General features: G+C 46.7%; 1 protein-coding gene and 1 long non-coding RNA gene across 2 annotated transcripts; one reads left to right on the top strand and one right to left on the bottom strand.

The window, feature by feature from the left end:
- Positions 1 to 225: 225 nt before the first annotated feature.
- On the top strand, positions 226 to 9,892 carry LOC148111709 (uncharacterized). The gene is made up of 2 exons (XR_015730201.1): positions 226 to 360; positions 8,054 to 9,892. It is a non-coding gene; the product is annotated as an uncharacterized LOC148111709 (long non-coding RNA).
- LOC148111708 (uncharacterized) lies at positions 8,775 to 20,108 on the bottom strand. Its single transcript, XM_087879776.1, has 3 exons — positions 20,004 to 20,108; positions 19,044 to 19,619; positions 8,775 to 13,900 (listed from the first exon to the last, which is right to left on the bottom strand). Exons 1-3 carry the CDS (start codon positions 20,007 to 20,009, stop codon positions 12,338 to 12,340), a joined length of 2,145 nt encoding a protein of 714 aa, XP_087735902.1. The 5' UTR covers positions 20,010 to 20,108; the 3' UTR covers positions 8,775 to 12,337.
- Positions 20,109 to 20,146: the final 38 nt, after the last annotated feature.

Genomic DNA, 20,146 nt, shown 5'->3' with positions numbered 1-20,146 from the left:
CCTGCAGGGGAGAGAGAGAAGAGGGTCACGGCTGCCTCCCATTCCCCTCAGAGGAGACCCGGGTCCAAGCCCCCCCCTCGTGCGGACCCGAAAGAGACCCTCCCAGCGTCCCCTGCGCCAAACCTGCATCATTTGTCACAGATCGAAGCAGCTTCCCTCGTTGCCCGTTTTGTTCCCGGAAGTGGAGGCTTCGCGCCCTTTTTCCTCCACTAGTTCCGCTTTTTCCTTCGGGGAATCCGCCCCTCGGAGTCCTCCTGCCAATCGCCAACCTCCCCAGAGCGACCAATCGGCGTCCGCCTTCCTTCAATCAGGCCCACGGCGCCTGCGCCCTGCCGAGGGGGTTGCTGGTCCTGCGCGAAGGTGAGGCGGGGGGGGGAGGTCTCCCTTTGATCTTTGGGGTCCGGTGTTCTCCCCCTCCCCCCATCCAGGCAGGCGGAGGTTGGGGGGCCCTTCTGGGGCTCTGACTTTCCCTCCCCTCCCCCAACCGGGGTCTCTCCCTAGACAAGGCGGGGAGGGGGGGGAAATATGGGGGGGGCACCCAGGCAGGCGGGGCTGAAGGGGCTCCTGGGGGTCTCCAGGCTTAGAGACCGAGGAGGCTCCTCCCTGCAGCTCCTGACCCCCCTTTCCCGCCTCTCCCCCCCCAAGGACCCCTTTGCAAATCTGCAGGGGGCTAAATCCCCCCAGGACCCCCCCCATTAATATGTGGACCCCCTCAGCCTCTGCTGAGCCCCTGAAGTCGAAGCCTCCAGGAAGGCCCACCTTTCCCCCCCACTGCAGCCCCCCCAGCTCTGCCCCCCTCCCCTTAAATGCCCCATAGCTGGAGGACCCCCACCGCCTTGGGTTGGTGGGGGGGCTTTTCCTATTTAAATCCTGGGCCCCAAAGGCTGGAGGGGGTCCTGGCCCTGCTCCTCTCTTGCACTGCAGCTTCTCCTGGGCTGGGAGGGGATCCTGATTGAGCAACTCCAAAAGTTTTTAAACTTTTATGCCCCCCCCCTCCCTCTGGCCAAGAGCAACTTTTTAAGATATGACATCATTTTATTGTTCTTGCTTTACCTGGGGTTTTAATGTTGTTTTTGCAGTAAATACCTGGGGAAAGGTGATGCTGGAGCCCAGTGAGGTCCTCAAGGGGTTTTTAGGTGCATGTAGGAAGTTCCCTTGTCAGCTAACAGAATAAGAACAACCGAGTGGGAAGGGGCCTCGGAGGTCCTCTAGTCTGACCCCCTGCTCAAGCAGGAGGCCTCATCGCAAAGGTGCTTTTTCAAAAGAGAACTGGGCTTTATTTTTCCTCGAAGATGTTTCACTTCTCATCCAAGAAGCTTCTTCAGTTCTTCACCACCAAAGAAGCTTCTTGGATGAGAAGCGAAACGCCTTCAAAGGAAATCCAGCTGCCTCTTGAAAAAGCTCCTTCGGGACAACCCTGACCTGGATGATGGAGAAGCTCCAGAGACCTTCAGGAGGCCTGATAGTGGGAATATGCTGCCTTTGGAGGATCTGGGATGCTCTTTATTGGCTCTTTATGTTATTTTTCTACTCTTGTTTAAGCATGTGTAGTTGTATAAATGTCATACTTACATACATTCCCCACACTTGAAATAAGGTATTCAATTCTGGGGGTCCGAGAAGCCGAAGCCTGGGGGCAAGAGGGGGGGTGGCCAGTTGGGGGGGGGGCAACAGCTTCTCTTTTATCATTCTCTGCCCCTATTTTCAGGCCATGAGCCTTGACTCTGGGGCCAGAAGTACGGAAGCAATTGGGAAGACTGGCTTGCAAAGGTCTCAAAGGCTCCTGGCAGCTGTTCACATGTAAGGAGGGCTCGCATGAAAGGCCCCGTGGCTCTTGGCGGGACAGAGGCCCACGAGTGGAAGTGGTGGAGGGCTCCGTCTCTGTAGCAGAAGGGAGAGTAGCCCCCGGTGCCATCCTTGCAGCCGGCAGGAGAAGTCTGGAAGCCAAGGGAGGCATCGTTGCCCCAGGCCTTCCACTGGGAAAGAGGCGGACTGGGTCATCGCCTGAAAGGACCTCAAAGAGGACTCGGTGGGACCGGAGGCCCCGTTCACACAACATGCTTCCCACTCCTGGCCTTGCGCATCCTGAGCCCCGGCTGGGTTCACAGGCTGCCTGCAAGCAAAGTTAACCTAAGAGCAGCCAAGCTGAGCAGGCCATGCAAATGCAGCCGTGGGGGCTTCCCTTCCCGGGGGATGCATCTCGGGGGGAATCGGCTGGGGAGCCATCGAAAGGACCCTCCTCCCCCCAGGTGAGTCTCTTCCTGGGCTGCTCTGCGGGAGACGATCATGGCTTCCCTATTGCCCCATTAATCAACCCTGCGAGGTAGGACAGCCCCTCGACTGCAAAAAACAATAACCACAGTTAACTATCGATTCCGGTTTACTCTTGCTTCAGGAAAAGGACCATTTTACTGTTTATTATGGTTTGTTTAGGGATTGCGCTATTCTCTATTGCTTCATAGTATAACTTGACCCACGTTACAAATTATTTAAAAATTGATTTGCATGATCACATGTTTTCTTACAAGGGGTGCACATTTTGGAAATTGTGCAAGGGATGTGAATTCAACTGTATTCAATGTACATTCCTATATCACCAAGGCAAATTTAATTAAAGGGCCTTGGTGGTGCAGCGGACTAAAGTACTGTTAAAGTAGCACTTAGCTGCCTGCAATTACTGCAAGTTCAAATCTCACCAGGCTCAAGGTGGACTCAGCCTTCCATCCTTCCGAGGTAGGTAAAATGAGGACCCGGATTGTGGGGGCAATAAGCTGACTTTGTATTAAAAAAAAGAACACCGCTTGGGGGGGCCGAAAGCCCTACTAAGCAGGTATATACAAAAGTATGAAGGCTATTGCTTAACGCATTGTAAGCCGCCCTGAGGGCGGCATATAAATCAAACCAACCAATCAATTAATCAACAAACAAATAATTCAGTCAGTCAGTAGTGCTGTATTTCAAAGTATTACTCAGCAAGGTGGGCCAGAGTCGGTCTTTCCTTTTCAGTAGCAGAGGTTGAGCTCTGAGCAGCTGCAGCTGACAGTCCCTCTGTCTCCTTTTCCTGGAAGAAGCCACTGGTGTCTCAGCCTTTCTGTCTTGCCTGGAACACATCTGTCCCAACACAGCTGGTAGGCAACAAGCCAAGGAAGCCAGATGCGGGTTGCAGTGTCCAAAGCTGCTGCTTTTCTGGTAGTTTCCTAGTGCCATATGCAACCCTCCCCTCCACAAAGCTTTTTGATGCAGCTTTAGAGACCCAACCAAGATTTTGCCAATTGCTACTTGAAACGCCACAGGAAGGGGAATGTTTAAACACTGCTTTCGGTCAATCACGAAGGGGTAGTAAAATTCTTCTCTGTCAAGAATTTTACTATCCCTTCGTGATTGACCAAAAAAGCAGTCAAACTTAGGTCTGGGACCCTGGGCACGGCCCTGGAAGGAATTTAGAGTCCATCTTAAAAGAAGAAGAAAAAAGAAGAAGACATCACTAAGGGGGATGTAGAGATGGGAATATACAGTCCTGAGGTTGAAGGAAGAGGAAGAATTTGAAACTAATTCCATATTTTTTTTCAAAAAAAATATTTGAAAAATACAAACAAACAAACAAAACAAGTAAACAAAGATTCATCTATACATCTTCTTTTCAAACTTGTCGCATCAGTATTCTATATTCTTATTTATACCTTTAATTCTTTCTTGTTATAACATATCTATATCCCTACTACATCATCTCTATACATATTCTTACTTGATAGATATATTTAATTTGATTTATATGCCGCCCTTCTTCGGAGACTTATGGCGGCTTACAGTGCGTTAAGCAATAGCCTTCATACTTTTGTATATTTTATACAAAGTCAGCTTATTGCCCCCACAAACTGGCTCCTCAATTTACCTACCTTAGAAAGGATGGAAGGCTGAGTCAACCTTGAGCATTCAAGCATTTTTAATTCACTATTAACATAAATTGGTATTTTATAATCATATCTATGATTCAAATCTTTCCATTTATTTCCTTATCTTTTTTCCTTTTCTACCCTCCAACCAGGTGTACCATTTCTCCCATACTAAATTATAATCATTTTCCTCTTTTTCTTGTAATTCCTTTGTAAGTTTGTCCATTTCTGCAGATTCCATAATTTTAAAACTAATTCCATATTGATATCTTCTCTTGGGCTTTGAACCTGAGCTTCCTGTTGCTGTGCAAGGTATTCTGTTGGCTGCCGTCAGACTTCCATGGGGCAATGCAGGACTTACAGCTGAGGTGGTCTGAGCTCCGAGGTTTGGTTGAAGCTTGCTGGGTGATGCAATGCAATGAAGAAGCTGGTGCTCTGGAAGGGTGTGGGGCAATTCCTGTTGTGTCTTAATGGCTTTGTCCTGGTTTGGATCTTGAGTGAGGGCTAATCCCGTCACCCTGGAGCTGAGGGCCTTTTGTCTTGTAGAGAGGCTGGCCCAGTCCTGCTGGGGCTATTAAGAAAGATGGGGGCTGCTCTCCAAGAGCATGTTCCTCCTTTAGGGAAATACAATATTCTGCCTTTTAAAAAAATTTTTCCAAAGTATTCCCTTCTTTTAGGAGAGGGGAGGCTGCTAACTTTGTACGATAGGAACAGAGAGGACCTGGGTTCTGTCAGTTCCCTTGATGACTGGCCCTATCCCCGTCCTTAAATGAATGCATGGATCATGAAGCAGAGCGCTGGGTCCCTCGGGAGGGGGTAGCCCTTGAAGGACTAGGACAGTCCCCTACACAGTATCTATCAAAACAAGGGACAGGATTCTCCCCACTAGTCAATCGGGGTTTTTTGGGGGGGCAAGACGTTCCTCGCTTCAAAAGTTCCTCTGGTCCCCTTCAGGCTGAGTCCTGCTGATCAGCGGTTCCAGACTGTTGATGTCTTGCGTTGGGGCAATTCACGTTTTTAGTTTCCGTTCCTTTTACAAGGAGCACACTGGTCTCTCTCAGCCCTGCTTTTTTTGTTTCCCTGCCCCTTTGGCTCTTTTTGTCTTGGCTCTCCTCTGCCTCTACGCTTGTTCCATCCCCCCCCCTCGGTTAATTTATTCTGCAATCCCCCCCTCTGCCTTTCCCCTTACTGGCGCTTTCTCTTTTGAGAGCTTGTGCCGACAGGATAGCCTTCCGCTCGGCTTTTCCTGCTTTCTTTGCCTATTACCTCACTTTCTTTCTTTCTTTTTTTTAAATATACTTTATTGAATTTTTCCGTTATAAAAGAAAGAATATACAATCTCTACCTCCATCAGAGGCACAGTGTTTATACATTTTACGAAATCATACATCAGATAAACTTCATCCTTAGCTGTTCAATATTCTAAACAGTATAGCTCGTATTTCAAATGCGTAACAAATCATATCCTAAAATCATGTTTTTGTCTTGTTCTTCAACCAATTGTACCAGTTTCCCCATACTTCATAGTATTTAGATTTCTCCTCATTATTTATCTCACTCGTCAGTTTTGCCATTTCTGCGCACTCTAGGATTTTATTTATTAATATTTCTTCTGATGGTATGATTTTATTTTTCCAGTATTTCGCAAAGGCTAGTCTAGCCGCTGCTGTTATCTGGATTATGAGTTGAGTTTTGTTGTTGTTAAAGCCGTCTCCGATTATACCCAGAAGGAAGATTTCTGGAGATAAAACTATCTCCTGTCCCGTTATTTCACATAGCCAAGATCGAATTTTGGACCAGAACCTTTTTGTCTCTGGACAGGTCCACCATAGATGATGGAAGGTGCCGACCACTTTTCCACATTTCGAACACGTGGCTGAGAGATTTGGAAACATTTTCGCTAACCTAGCTTGCGCTAAATACCACCTGTGTAGCATTTTATAATGGTTTTCTCTGAATGTTGCCGATTTCGTCATTTTATAATTCCTATTCCAGGCCACCTCCCAGTTGTTAAAATTTAATCTGTATCCCAAATTTTTTTCCAGATATTTAGCTGATTTTTTGCTATAATCTCTGCCCTATCCTCATCTAGTAAGAAGTTATATATTTTTGCTAGCGTTTTCTTGTCTACTCCCCAAATAATTTTATCAAAATTTCCACACTTAGATTCTATGTCGAATTGGTCTCTGTCTTTCTGAAATCTTGAATTAATCTGCAAGTAATTCCACCGATCTAAGTTAAAACCCTGGTCCCTCAATATATCCAAAGATTTGAGCTTCCCCTTTTCATCAAGAATATCTTTATACGTGCCCAATTTATAGTCATCTCTCCTGTTTGGGGCCGCCAACGCTTCCATAATGGAAAGCCAGTTAGGTACCTTAGTATAAATCCTCTGTCTAATTTCCTCCCACGTATGTATGAGTGTCTCCCTAATTTTATGTTTGTGAAAGTAGGATTTTTTGCTTGTTCTTTGTGTCCCACTGGTGAGCGTGCTATCCTTCTAATAGGTCATGTCCTTCTAACGTCAGGATTCTCCTATTTCGTAACGTGATCCACACCTTAATCCAAATTACTTTCGCCGCCTTTTGGTATATTTCCCAATCGGGGAGCCCGAATCCTCCCAAATTTCTTTTTCCTTGCAGTATCTTGAGGGAGATCCTCGATTTCTTACCCTCCCATAAGAAGTTTCTAATATGTTTGTTCAGGTCCAGAAAGAATTTTTTATCTAAGGTTATCGGAATATTTTGGAATAGATACAGAATTTTAGGTAGGATGTTCATTTTGATTGCTGCTATTTTACCAATCAGAGAGAGTTTTAGCTTTTTCCATCTTTCTAGGTCCTGATATATTTTTTGCAGTAATGGGGTATAATTGTCTTCTTTTAGTGATGAGAATCTCGCGGTGATCCATATTCCTAAATATTTTATTTTCTTAACTACCTGGAGGCCTAATAAGTCTTCCACTTCCTTTTTTGTGTGTCTGTCATATTTTTCACTATTATTTTAGTTTTTTCCTATTAAGTTTAAGGCCCGCCACTTCTCCATATTTCTGTATTTCCTGCATTAATTTTAAACCGGTTTCTAATGGATCTTCTATTATGAGGGCTACGTCGTCTGCAAAAGCTTGCGTTTTAAATATTTCCTTCCTAATCTTTAATCCTTTAATTTCTTTATTGGCTCTGATCTTTCTAAGTAGCAACTCTAGCGCCAAAATATAAAGTAAGGGGGATAGGGGACACCCCTGCCTCACTCCGTTTTGAATCTGAAATATCTGGGTTTTATCTCCATTCATTAATATGTTCGCCCTCTGTTTATGATTGGCTTTTCCTGCTTTCTTTGCGTCTTTCTTATCTCACTTTCTTTCTTACCTCGCACGTGGAGCCATATTGGTGGGCACGTGAGCTCAGCTCCAGCACGCATGTGCGTGCAGGCCAGCTGATTTTTGGGCCTTCTGGGCCCACTGGAAGCAGGGAAGCAGATTGTTTTTGGCCTACGGAGCATGGGGGGGTGGGGAAGACCATTTTTCCCCTCCCCTAGAAAGGCTCTGGAGCCTGGGGAGAGCAAAAAAAGGGCCTTCCGGTCTCACCGGAAGTCAGCAAATGGGACATTTCTGGCCTCCGGAAGGACTCCGGGGTGGGGGTGGGGAAGGCAATTTTCGCCCTCCCCAGGCTCCTAGAAAGTCTCTGGAGCCTGGGGAGGGTGAAAAACAGCCCTACTGGGCCCACTGTGCCATCATGTGTCAAAAGAGGGGGGAGAGCGGGGGGGTCATGTGTGTATGCGTGGTGGACCACATAGAATTATGGGTGTGGGCACGTACTCGCACGACACCCCCCCCCTGCATTTGGCACATGATGGCAAAAAGGTTAGCCATCATTGTACTATATGGTCTCTCAGCCAACTCTGAAATTGGCTTCACTGCTGCTCATTTGACCTTCTGTGACTTAGATAGGGCGCAGGGGATGCTGGGAGTCACAGTCAGAGAGGATCCCGGAGAAGGGAGCCCGAGGCCTGGTCTGGTGGGCAGACGGTGAGGTGAAGGCTGTGCCAGCCTTGGCCTGTCCAGAAGAGGCGGAGGCTTCGGCCTTCCTTCCCAGGCGGACCTGGAACTGCCCTCTGGGGAAGGGGACAAAGCCGTGACCCACTTCTCTTTTGCCCCTTCAGGAAGACGGAGGAGCCCGGTGGAGGAAGGAAAGAAGCGCCACCTGAGAGAAGAGGAGGCTCCGCGGAGCTGTTCTGCCCAGTCCCGGCACCGCTTCCCCAGGAGACCGCGGGGATAGGCCTGGACCTCCAGGGCTGCAGGCGGGATGAGCCAAGCGGGACCCTGGGAAAGGGGGCTGCCTGGAGGGAGCTGCAGGGAGAAGGAAACAGGCGGAGACCCCGAGATGGGCCTAGAGGGCGGAGAATCCTTCATGTCTGCATGTCTTCTCTGCCTTATTTGCAAAAATAAATCCAGGATTCTAATAAATTCTCTATATGGATTCAATAACTGACAAATTTGTTTTTAAGAAGCAACTACATGGCCTCTGTGTGATCCAGGATAATTCTTGCTCCTAGGTAGAAGAACTAGGAATTCATGCACAAAAGCAGAGCAACTCCAGTTAAAATCAAGCTAAGGATGAGAACCTCCTGCCAATGGATCCTGCTGGTCAATTTCCTCTCATTCCAAATCATTATTGTGGGAAAAAGGGAGCAGGAAATCATGCAATTTTGATAGGATCCAAGTTGGTTTCTTTCTGGGTCCCTTTAACTGCTGGATCCCTCAACATTTGGAACTTGGCCAAAAAAGGCTCATGTGCTTTGTGGGTTCAGCATCATTAAGCTGTAAGGTCCCAAAATATACTTGAGTCACCAGAATGCGAAAGACAGAGACTCAAGACGAGGCTTGCAAAAAAAAGCAGATTTTATTTATGGCCAAAAACAAAATACTGGGTGGGACTATATCCAGGACATAAGATACAATGCATGCGAGGAGATAGGCACCCCTTGGGGAAAGTATGGCATCCTTTTACACCCTCAGAGACATCAGCTTAGTACCCAATTCTGGCCTCCTAGTTTAGCTTTGTGTATTCCTTGTTGCCCTGCAAGGGAATAGAAGCCTCCCAATTAGCCTTATCTCTTCCTTTGTTCTCCCAATTGCTCATTTGGCCCCCTGGGCTGCAGGGAACAGATCAAAGGTGTAAGTTAGGGCTGAAGTGTAAATTATCCCTCGGATGATGATGTCTGCAGTTCCAGCTGAGATGCCTACCATGCTCTTAGATGGCACAAGAAAAACAGGAAGAATGCAGAATATTCTTAAAAAGAGACTGAAATTTACTCCACAGTTGTTCTTATTGGGTATAACTACGGACTGTACAGTTGCAGAGACTAAACTGGGGAAATTGTGTTTGTTTTAAAACTTTTTCAAGAAAAAAAAAGAAAATCAGGAAGAAGATGGATATGGGTTCAGATCAAATGGCAGGAACAAATGTTTGACAAATACCAGAGACATTACAGAGGCCTAATAACAGAATGTGTTTGTTACAGGAGATACATAAAGGCATAATATATGTGATATACAAATGCAAAGGCATATATGTATTACAGGAACCTCAATGGTTACAGAATCTGGTATACCAGTATACCCTATTCTAGTATTATTTATTATATCATTATTTTTTCCCTTCAAAGCTATGCAATATTTTGTTTTTGCAGAAGTAGTTCAAGGGAGACAGGATTTTGTCCTGGATTGCTGTATTACTTTGGGATTCAGAAAAAGATGCCTCACCTAAGCAGAAATAATGGGGGGAGCTCAGCTGGGATGATGGAAAAAAGCACAAAACAACATGGCAACACAAAGGGTGTGATGAGAAGTTTATCCAGAGCTACATTAATGAGTGGAGCTTCCGTGTCATCATATTCAACATGTATCATCATTTTCTTAGTACATAATTATCTTTCTTCTTACATTTGAATTTAATGTATTGTGAATTTAATGTATGAAATAAATATATTTCCCCCATATTTCTTATTTTTACATTGCCTATTGTCTATATTCAGTCTCTATCTATCGATAAAATTGCCCCCATATGCTGTAACACTCCGATTCTTCCTTCCCACTAATTGCTAATATTAATCTACTCATTTCTGCACATTCTAATATTTTCTTAATTAGCTCTCCCTTTGTAGGAATTTTTTCTGCTTCCCAATTTTGTGCAAATACCATTCTTGCTGCCTTTATTACATGTATAATCAAATATGTATTTTCTCTACTAAATTTCTCCGGTAAGATACCCAACAGGAACAGCTCTGGTTTAAGATCAATGTGTTGCTGTATCAGTTTTTGCGATTATTGTGCCCAATAATTTCTCGCTTCTGGACATGTCCACCACATGTGACAGTACGATCCCGATGTCTGGTGGCATTTCCAACATTTAGCTGATTTATCTTTGAACATTTTTTCCAATCTATTTCCGGTGACATTTGCCAACTATAAAACATGTCACCGGAAAGATTGGCAAAAATGTTCAAAGATAAACTTTGTTTAAATTTTTAAATAAATGTTGTACCAAGATGTTACACTGATTGATTAATGATGAATTGTTTCTTTAAAAATAAAATAATTTTTTTCTCAAAAAAAAAAAGTGGAGCTTCCCTTGACAGAGGCAGTCTACAACCGTCTGCCTTTTGTGCAAAAATATGAGAACTGGGCAGCTTTAGTGATTGGTTTGGTCGCCCTTTGGAGGCCCTTTGAGAATCTGGCTCGTATCTCACAAAGCTTCCTTGGCCTTAGAGAGTCCCTTTAGCAGTTTCTGCTGGAAGACAAGGGGACCTTTGAGAGAATCCAACTGACAAGAGTTTCTGGTGTCTGGGGAGGGTCTTACATGGTATGGACAGTTCACACCCCCAACAATGGAGGCCAAATTAGCCCTAGATTCAGCCACAGCACACTTGCTTCACTTAGGCACTGAGTGGGACGACTATTTAAAGGCAACTTATTAGAATATTGTAGCAAAGAGATTTCCCTTAATGAAAAGAGGGAATCTGGGACACAGAATCGGGTTTCTTTTTATACTCCATACAGTAGAAAAAGTTGGGATATTCGAATAGAATAGAATAGAATTTTTTATTGGCCAAGTGTGATCGGACTCACAAGGAATTTGTCTTGGTGCATATGCTCTCAGTGTACATAAAAGAAAAGATATGTTCATCAAGAATCATAAAGATAATTTTCCATTTAAGATACATTAATAATTTAGTTTATTCAGGTTGAAATGGAGCTTAGTTATGTAGCATGAAGCTGTATATTCTGCAATATTTACATTTTTGGTAAACTCATTCAATGAATCCAAGCACCGCAAGCTGAAATAACATGCACTGCATTGATACATCCACAGAGTTTCACAGTAACCATGAGATAACTCATAAAGCAAGGGCAGGAATATTCCTTTTCCCCATTTTTCTTCAAATATACTGTATGCAGACTACAAACTGTATGATTCTTTGGAAAGAAATGCATCTGTACCCTCAGCCTCTAAGTGTGAGGGGGAAGGGCAAGCAGTAAAAATGGAAGTGAAACCTTCTAAGCAGCTTATAAATATACGATTAAAGAGCACCTGTCATTTCAGATCCATCATGGCAGGGACAATAGAAAAAGTCCTTTATTATTCAGCCTGAGAAAGTCCCTTATTTGGCAGTTATTATTAACTCTTCTTTACTTAATTGAAGAAAAGATAAATAATTCCTCTTATTCGAATTGTTATAATTATATCATTATTCTGATGTTTTGTACATACACTGAGAGCTTGTGTACCCGAGAAAAATTCCTTGTGTGTCTATTCGCAGTTGGCGAAAATAAAAATTCAATTCAGTTCAATTCCTGAGATACAGTCTGGGACTGTAAATTTAAAGGCAATTTATTAGAATATTGTAGCAAAGAGATTTCCCTTAATGAAAAGAGGGAATCGAGGACACAGAATCGGGTTTCATTTTATACTCCATACAGTAGAAAAAAAATAAAAAACAAGAGCTGATTGCATGGAAGAAATCACCCTGCTCAAGTTACAGTTACATCAGAGACATGCACAGTAACATCCCATAATATTAAGCATAACCACTGAAATGGGTCTTGCATTAAAAGAACATTCACATGGGAAATGGCATGTCTCTTGTGAAAAGGTACAATTTAGACCAGTTGAAAAATCTAGCATGTACAATTGAAACAGTCCTTTATTATTCAGCCTGAGAAAGTCCCTTATTTGGCAGTTATTATTTACCCTTATTGTCTTCTTTACTCATTTGGAGTAAAGATAAATAATTTCTCTTATTGGAATTATTATAATGATCATGAATATGCACTAGGTGAATTCCTAGTGTGTCTATTCACATTTGGCCAAATTAAATATACAATTCAATTCAATTCCTGAGATACACCGTGACTGAAGGTCTTCTCACACTCAGGTGTGTTTATCATTTTTCTCCCATGTGAATTCTTTGGTGTCGATTGAGGCTACTATGCTTAGTATAGCTCTTTCCACATTCCAGGCATTTATGAGGTTTCTCTCTTGTGTGGATCCTTTGATGTATGTGCAGATTTCCTCTCCTACTGAAGCTCTTTCCACAATCAAGACATTTATGTGGTTTTTCTCCTGTGTGGATCCTTTGATGTGCATAAAGGATGTTCCTCCAACTGAAGCTCTTTCCACACTCCAGACACTTATGTGGTTTCTCTCCTGTGTGGATCTTTTGATGTGTATAAAGATTTCCCCTCAGAGTGAAGCTCTTTCCACACTCCAGGCATTTATGAGGTTTCTCTCCTGTGTGGATCCTTTGATGTATATAAAGATCTCCCCTCTGACTGAAGCTCTTTCCACACTCCAGGCATTTATGAGGTTTCTCTCCTGTGTGGATCCTTTGATGTATATAAAGATGTCCCCTCTGACTGAAGCTCTTTCCACACTCCAGGCATTTATGTGGTTTCTCTCCTGTGTGGATCCTTTGATGTGTATAAAGATCTCCCCTCTGACTGAAGCTCTTTCCACACTCCAGGCATTTATGAGGTTTCTCTCCTGTGTGGATCCTTTGATGTATATAAAGGCTGCTGCTGTGACTGAAGCTCTTTCCACACTCCAGGCATTTATGAGGTTTTTCTCCTGTGTGGATTCTTTGATGCTGGGAAAGTTTTCTTCTCTGACTGAAACTCTCTCCACACTCCAGGCACTGATACGGTTTCTCTCCCCAGTGGATTCTTTGATGCACGGAAAGATTTCCTCTCTGACTGAAGCTCTTTCCACACTCCAGGCACTGATACGGTTTCTCTCCTGAGTGGATCGTTTGATGTATGTGCAGACTTCCTCTCGTACTGAAGCTCTTTCCACACTCCAGGCATTTATGTGCTTTTTCTCCTAAATGGATTGTTTGATGCTGGGAAAGTTTTCTTCTCTGACCGAAACTCTCACCACACTCCAGGCACTGATATCGTTTCTCTCTCAAATGGATTCTTTGATGCACGGAAAGATTTCCTCTCTGACTGAAGCTCTTTCCACACTCCAGGCACTGATACGGTTTCTCTCCTGAATGGATCCTTTGATGTCTGTGCAGACGTTCTCTCCTACCGAAGCTCTTTCCACACTCCAGACACTTATGAGGTTTTTCTCCTGTGTGGATTCTTAGATGCCTTTGAAGAGCTCTGTTTCTTTTGAAGGATTTTCCACATTCCGGGCACTGATGTTCCTTTGCTTCCTCCTGGATCCTTTGCGGCCTCCTGGGTCTTCCGAAGGAACCTCCGCCCTCCAGGCCTGTTTCGGGGTCTCTGCCCGTTTCCTCCTCCCCGCATCGCCCTCCAGGCAACCGCCTTTCCCGGGCTCCCCCTGGGCTCCTCCCTCCTGCAGCCCCGGAGCCCCCTGGCCTTTCCCCACCGTCTCCCCGGGAAGCCGCGCCGGGACCGGGCAGGGCTGCTCTGAGGGGCCTGCTCGCCTCCTCCTCCTCTCGTGCAGCGCCTCTTTCCTGCATCCGCCGCCATCCTCCGTCCTCCTGCAGGGGAGAAAGAGAAGAAGGTCACGGCTGCGTCCCCTTCCCCACAGGAGAGGCCCAGGCCCAAGACCCCACCTCTTGCGGACCCGAAAGAGACCCCCAAAGACTGCGAGTCCCAACATTCCCTGCACCAAACTGTATCATCCGGGCTCCTCTTTCGCCGATTCAAGCCGCTTCCCTTGAAATTTGGAATTCAGTCTCCCCTCCCTCCCCCCCCAGCTCTGTATTGAGGCAGGCGGAGGTCAGGGGTTCTTCTGGGGCTTATAGCAGACTATAAAGGGGACCCAGTTTGGTCCATGGATTAAGGCACCAGGGTAGAAAGCAAGGGACCCTGAGTTCAAGTCCCTCTTTTGGTGCAGCTCACCTCACAGGGTTGTTGTTGGGGGAAGAGAGGAGGGGGGCGCGTTGCACGTTTCATTACTTCCTAGCTAACATCATAGTTGCTGGAAGGGTGTGGGGGCCTCAGGGAGTTAAAAAGACCCCTCATTTCAACCCTGAGCTACCAATATTCTTCTATTTTGTTGGAAACAAAGGAAAATATCCGCCTGATTTGTAAAAATAAATCCAGGATTCTAGTAAATAAGATCCTACAACTCGCAAATGTGTTTTTAAGAAGCATCTATGTAGCCTCCATTTCATCCAGGACAATTCTTGTTCCTAGGTAGAAGAACTAGGAATTTATGCAGAAAAGGAGACCATCTCCAGTTAAAGAGGAGCTAAGGATGAGAACCTCCTGCCAATGGTTCCTGCTAGTGAATTTCCTCATAGAAGTCAGTAAAGAAATGATGAAACCATAAAAGACATTGAGTGCTTGTGAAGCGCAAACAGAAAACATTGATTCTGGATAAAATTCCACATGTGACCAATTTTTGTGTCAGTCTTTCCCAGCTGGGTTTGTGTCTTTCCTGGAAGTTGCAGATGTATTTAGAGACACTCGGAATACTCTGTTGTGTAGTTGCTGAAAAAGCAAGTTCTCACATACCAAATAAAGAACCTTCATCAAGAAGGGAAAAACAAGCATTCTTAACCTTAAAAAAGAGGCATAGACTGCCATGTTAAAAGGGCTAATATGTCATTTTAAGTTAGTCATTTCAAAGCTGCCAGTCCGTGGGTGGGGGGCTACATCGCAGGGCACACTGGCCTGGGCAGCAGCAGCAGCAGGAGCCCCCTCCAAAGGGGGAGGGGGTGGAGGAGGAAAATATATGTGTGTGTCAACTGGAGCATCAGGTTTCCAAGGGCTGAAAAAAAGTTGAAAAATCCAAATATGCAGGGGTCAGTATTGGAGGGGATTTCCCCCTCTGCTGCAGTTTTCCAAAGGGGCCCTTCAGAAAGGAGGAGGGATGAGAAAGGAGAAGATGAATCCATGTGTGTGTGGGGGGTCTGTGGAGGGGCTGGCAAGGCAGCTGGGGGTGGGGAGGGCCTGGCTGACTTAATCCTCTTACTGTCTCTGGGATGTATTTTGCGGTTATCGTTCATGACGGTTGGATATATTGCCCCCAAACTGTCCAGGTAGTACTAACTAGATCTATAATCAGAATTGAGACAAAAATTTCTGTTCTTGACAGTTACTGCACCCCATTTTTTGCCATAATTGGCAGGTCATATCCTACAGTTGTGAAGTGAATTGTGAAGTTGTTATGCGAATCCTCCAATGACTTTGTGAGACACCAGATGTGAAAGATATCAATACTGATTTATTTTATTTTATTTTTTATTTTATTTTATTTTTGAATTTGTATACCGCCCTTCTCCCTGAGGACTCAGGGCGGTGAACAGCCAAATAAAAACATCAAATACAAATATTAAAACACATTTAAAATATATATATAGATTTGGCCCCATTAATTAAAACGATAAACAAAACAAGACAATTAAAAAACCCTTAAAAAGAAATTAAGCCAGCCCGGCTTGTTGAAAAAAGAAAGTTTTAAGGGCACGGCGGAAGGCACTGAGGTCATGGATTTTCCTTATCTCAGGGGGCAACTGATTCCAGAGGGTGGGTGCCCCCACAGTGAAGGCCCTGCCCCTGGGGGTCACCAGCCTGCATTGTTTGGCTGATGGCACCCCGAGGAGGCCCTCTCTGTGGGAGCGCATGGGTCGGTGGGAGGTCGTCGGTGGCAGTAGGTGGTCTCGAAGATAGCTAGGCCCTATGCCATGGAGCGCTTTAAAGGTGATAACCAACACCTTGAAGCGCACCCGGAAGACCACCGGGAGCCAGTGCAGTTCACACAGGAGCGGTGTTACATGGGAGCGCCACGCTGCTCCCGTCACTACCCGCGCTGCTGCGTTCTGGACCAGTTGGAGCCTCCAGGTGCTCTTCAAGGGGAGCCCCATGTAGAGAGCATTGCAGTAATCAAGGCGAGAGGTTACGAGGGCATGAGTGACTGTGCACAAGGAATCCTGATCAAGAAAGGGCCGCAACTGGCGGATCAGGCGAACCTGATAAAAAGTCCCCCTGGTTACAGCCGTCAGATGTTCCTCCAAGGACAGCTGCGTATCCAGGAGGACTCCCAGATTGCGAGCCCTCTCTGTGGGGGCCAAAGACTCGCCCCCAATAGTCAGTGATGGAGTCAACTGACCATATCGGGATGCCGGGAGCCACAGCCACTCAGTCTTGGAAGGGTTGAGCCTGAGCCTGTTCCTCCCCATCCAGATCCGTACAGCCTCCAGGCACTGGGACATCACTTCAAGGGCATCATTGGGGTGGCCTGGGGTGGAGATGTACAGCTGAGTATCATCAGTGTACTGATGGTATCTCACCCCAAAGCCACGGATGATCTCGCCCAGCGGCTTCACATAAATGTTGAACAGGAGGGGCGAGAGGACCGACCCCTGAGGCACTCCACATATAAGAGGCCTCGAGGTCGACCTCTGCCCCCCTGCCAACACGAACTGTGACTGGTCGGAGAGAAAGGAGGAGAACCACCGTAACACGGTGCCCCCCATCCCCAACTCTTCCAACCAATGCAGCATGATACCATGGTCGATGGTATCAAAAGCCGCTGAGAGGTCTAACAGGACCAGAACAGAGGAGCAACCCCTGTCCCGAGCCCTCCAGAGATCATCAACCAACGCGACCAATGCCGTTTCCGTGCTGTGCCCAGGCCTGAAACCAGACTGGAACGGATCCAGATAGGATGTTTCCTCCAGGAATTGCGGGAACTGTCGCGTGACCACACTCTCAACAACCTTCGCCAGAAAGCGAAGGTTGGAGACAGGACGGTAGTTGGCCAATATTGCCGGATCCAGGGATGGCTTCTTGAGGAGAGGCCTCACCACCGCCTCTTTCAAGGCCGCGGGGAAGTAACCCTCACTCAACGAAGCATTGATAACACCCTGGAGCCAGCCTCGTGTAACCTCCCGGGAGGCCAGTACCAACCAGGAGGACACGGGTCCAGTAAACATGTGGCCGCACTAAGTCTCCCCAAAATCCTGTCCACATCATCGGGAGTCACAGCATCAAACTCCTCCCAGATAACATTCTCAAGACTATTCCTCGTCACCCTGCCCTGATCTATCCAAGTCCCCCCGGATCTGAGCGATTTTGTCATGCAGGTATTGTCCGAAATCCTCCGCCCTGCCTTCCAAGGGAACCTCCCGCGCTCCCAGGTGGAGCAGGGAGCGGGTTACCCTGAACAGGGCAGCCGGACGATTGCCTGATGACGCAATAGAGGCGGAAAAGTAATTAAACTTTGCCGTCTTTATCGCCACTAGGTAGGTCTTAATATGCGACCTTACCAGTGTTCGGTCAGATTCAGCGTGACTGGCCCTCCAACTGCTCTCTAGGCGTCTTTTCCGGCATTTCATCTCCCTCAGCTCCTCGGTGAACAAGGAGCCGCGAGGGATCGACACCGGGTCAGAGGCCGCAAAGGCACGACTCGATCCAAGGCCCCACCAGCCGCCCGATCCCAGGCAGCTACTAGGTCCTCAGCCGAGTCGTGTGCCAGATCATCAGGAATAGGCCCAAGCTCCGTCTGGAACCTATCAGGATCCATCAGGCGCCTGGGGTGGACCCATCTAATGGCGTGACCCTGGGACAGCGAAGCCGTCATAAATACATGCCAGTGGCTAAACGCCTGGATTTTGACCACATGGATGCTGGAACAGTCGTAGGTGTGAAAACTGGTCAAGGCCACTTTTTTCAGTGCAGCTATAACTCCACTAAGTCACTAAGCAAATAGTTGTAGGTCAAGGACTATCTGTACAGTGCTTTAAAAATAATCCAAAATAGCCCCCAAATTGGAACCCACAGAGGTCAAACTTTTTCCTGCAACAAATCTGCAAAACTAGCCCAATTTGGTAGAAAAACCGTTCAACTGCCCACACTGTTTCCCACTCGCATTTCTACTCAATCCCAAAACTTTCCTCCTAGACACGGTTTGGCTTTTCAAGGAAAAGAAAATGCCATTGTTGATCTTTACCCTGATGTTATCCTCAATACAGTTCAATAAAGTTTTGCAAACTCAGAAGATACAAATATGGGAATTCTCAAATTCACAATAAAATGTCTCATCCCACTGAAGAACTTTCCGTCCCAGAAACTCAACTGGTTTCTAATCAGCTAGAAACGATGCCTGACCAGGTTGTGCAGGATTGTCTGGGACACAACACATCCTCTCCACAACTGCTGGGAAGAGGCTCTGCGGTATCCGAAGCAGCACATTAGATTCAGTCAGTTTTCTTCCATAGGAAGAAGTATCCACCTTGTGAACTCCCAAGTCTCTTGTTATGTAATCTAAATGGGCTGTGATTAATGTGTATGTACATATGTATGGGTATATATATATATATATATTCTTTTGAGGGCAGGCCTCAGAATTCCATTCTTTAATTTCAAAGTCTAACAATCGGAGCAACCCTCAACTGCAGCCCTTGGACAGGGATCAGGCAGGGATCTCATCCACAGCTGCCCAGTTGAGAATCCAACTTTCCCGAACCACTGACAGATGGACATCCAGACTCATACAAGGCCTCCCGCCCCTCCCAGGACAGCCTGCTCTGCTAGTTGCCATCAGAATGACCAACAGCAGTCAAACTCAGGCCTGGGACCCTGGGCATGGCCCTGGAAGACTAAAGGAATTTATTAAAAGAAAAAAATATATTAAATTTATTAAAAGCGAAACTTTTAATTGGATGTTATTACCTTTCTTGCCAGGCATTTATGTGGTTTTTCTCCTGAGTGGCTCCTTTGATGTTTATAAAGATGTCCCCTCTGACTGAAGCTCTTTCCACATTCCAGGCATTTATGAGGTTTTTCTCCTGTGTGGATCCTTTGATGTCTATAAAGGTTGCTCCTATGACTGAAGCTCTTTCCACACTCAAGGCACTGATATGGGTTGCCAACTGAGTGGTTTTTTAGATGGTTTTCAAAACGTCCATTTGTTCTGAAGGATTTCCCACATTCCGGGCACTGATGTTCCTTTGCTTCCTCCTGGATCCTTTGGGGCTTTCGGGGTCTTCCGAAGGAGACTCCGCCCTCCAGGCCCATCTTGGGGTCTCCGCCCATTTCCTCCTCCCCGCATCGCCCTCCAGGCAGCCGCCTTTCCCGGGCTCCCCCTGGGCTCCTCCCTCCTGTGGCCCTGGAGCCCCCCAGACTTTCCCCGCCATCTCCTGGGGAAGCCTCACAGGGACCGGGTTGGGCTGCTCCGCAGGGCCCGCTCTCCTCCTCCTCCTCTCGTGCGGCACCTCTTTCCTGCATCCGCCGCCATCCTCCGTCCTCCTGCAGGGGAAAAAGAGAAGAGGGTCACGGCTGTGTCCCCTTCCCCGCAGGGGAGGCCCAGGTCCAAGCCCCCCCCCCCCCGTGCGCACCTGAAAGAGACCCTCCCGGACTACGATTCCCAGCATCCGCTGTGCCAAACCTCCCACGGGCCTTTCGGGCATTCTCCAGGCGGACACGGACTCTCTCCAAGCCTCCCGTCTCCCTCCCCACCCTCAAGACTAGGCCTCGGGATCCCAAGCATCATTTCTCTGGAGAGACCCTCCCGGACTTCAACACCCAGCATTCCCTTCCCCGCACGGGAGGCCCAGGCCCAAGCCCACTCCCTCATGCGGACCGGAAAGAGACTCTCCCAGACTACGATTCCCAGCATCCCCTGCGGCAAACCTGCATCAAACGGCCTCTTCTGTCGCCGATTCAGGCGGCTTCCCTCTTTGCCCGTTTTGTTTCTGGAAATGGAGGCTTCACGCCCTTTTTCTCCACTAGTTCCGCCTTTTCCTTTGCAGGATCCGCCCCACAGAGTCCATTTG

Source organism: Pantherophis guttatus, chromosome 16 (genome assembly GCF_059756535.1).
Source record: "Pantherophis guttatus breed Tessera chromosome 16, ASM5975653v1, whole genome shotgun sequence".
Taxonomy (NCBI): Eukaryota; Metazoa; Chordata; class Lepidosauria; order Squamata; family Colubridae; genus Pantherophis; species Pantherophis guttatus.
Note: the sequence above shows the minus strand (reverse complement) of the source record. Positions and strands in the feature narration are given on the sequence as shown.

Bases quoted from the DNA above. Each gene is read 5' to 3' on its own strand.
- LOC148111708 (XM_087879776.1), bottom strand. The intron at 13,901-19,043 runs GTAATAACATCC...TCTCCCCTGCAG, and splicing joins ATAAATGCCTGGCAAGAAAG to GAGGACGGAGGATGGCGGCG.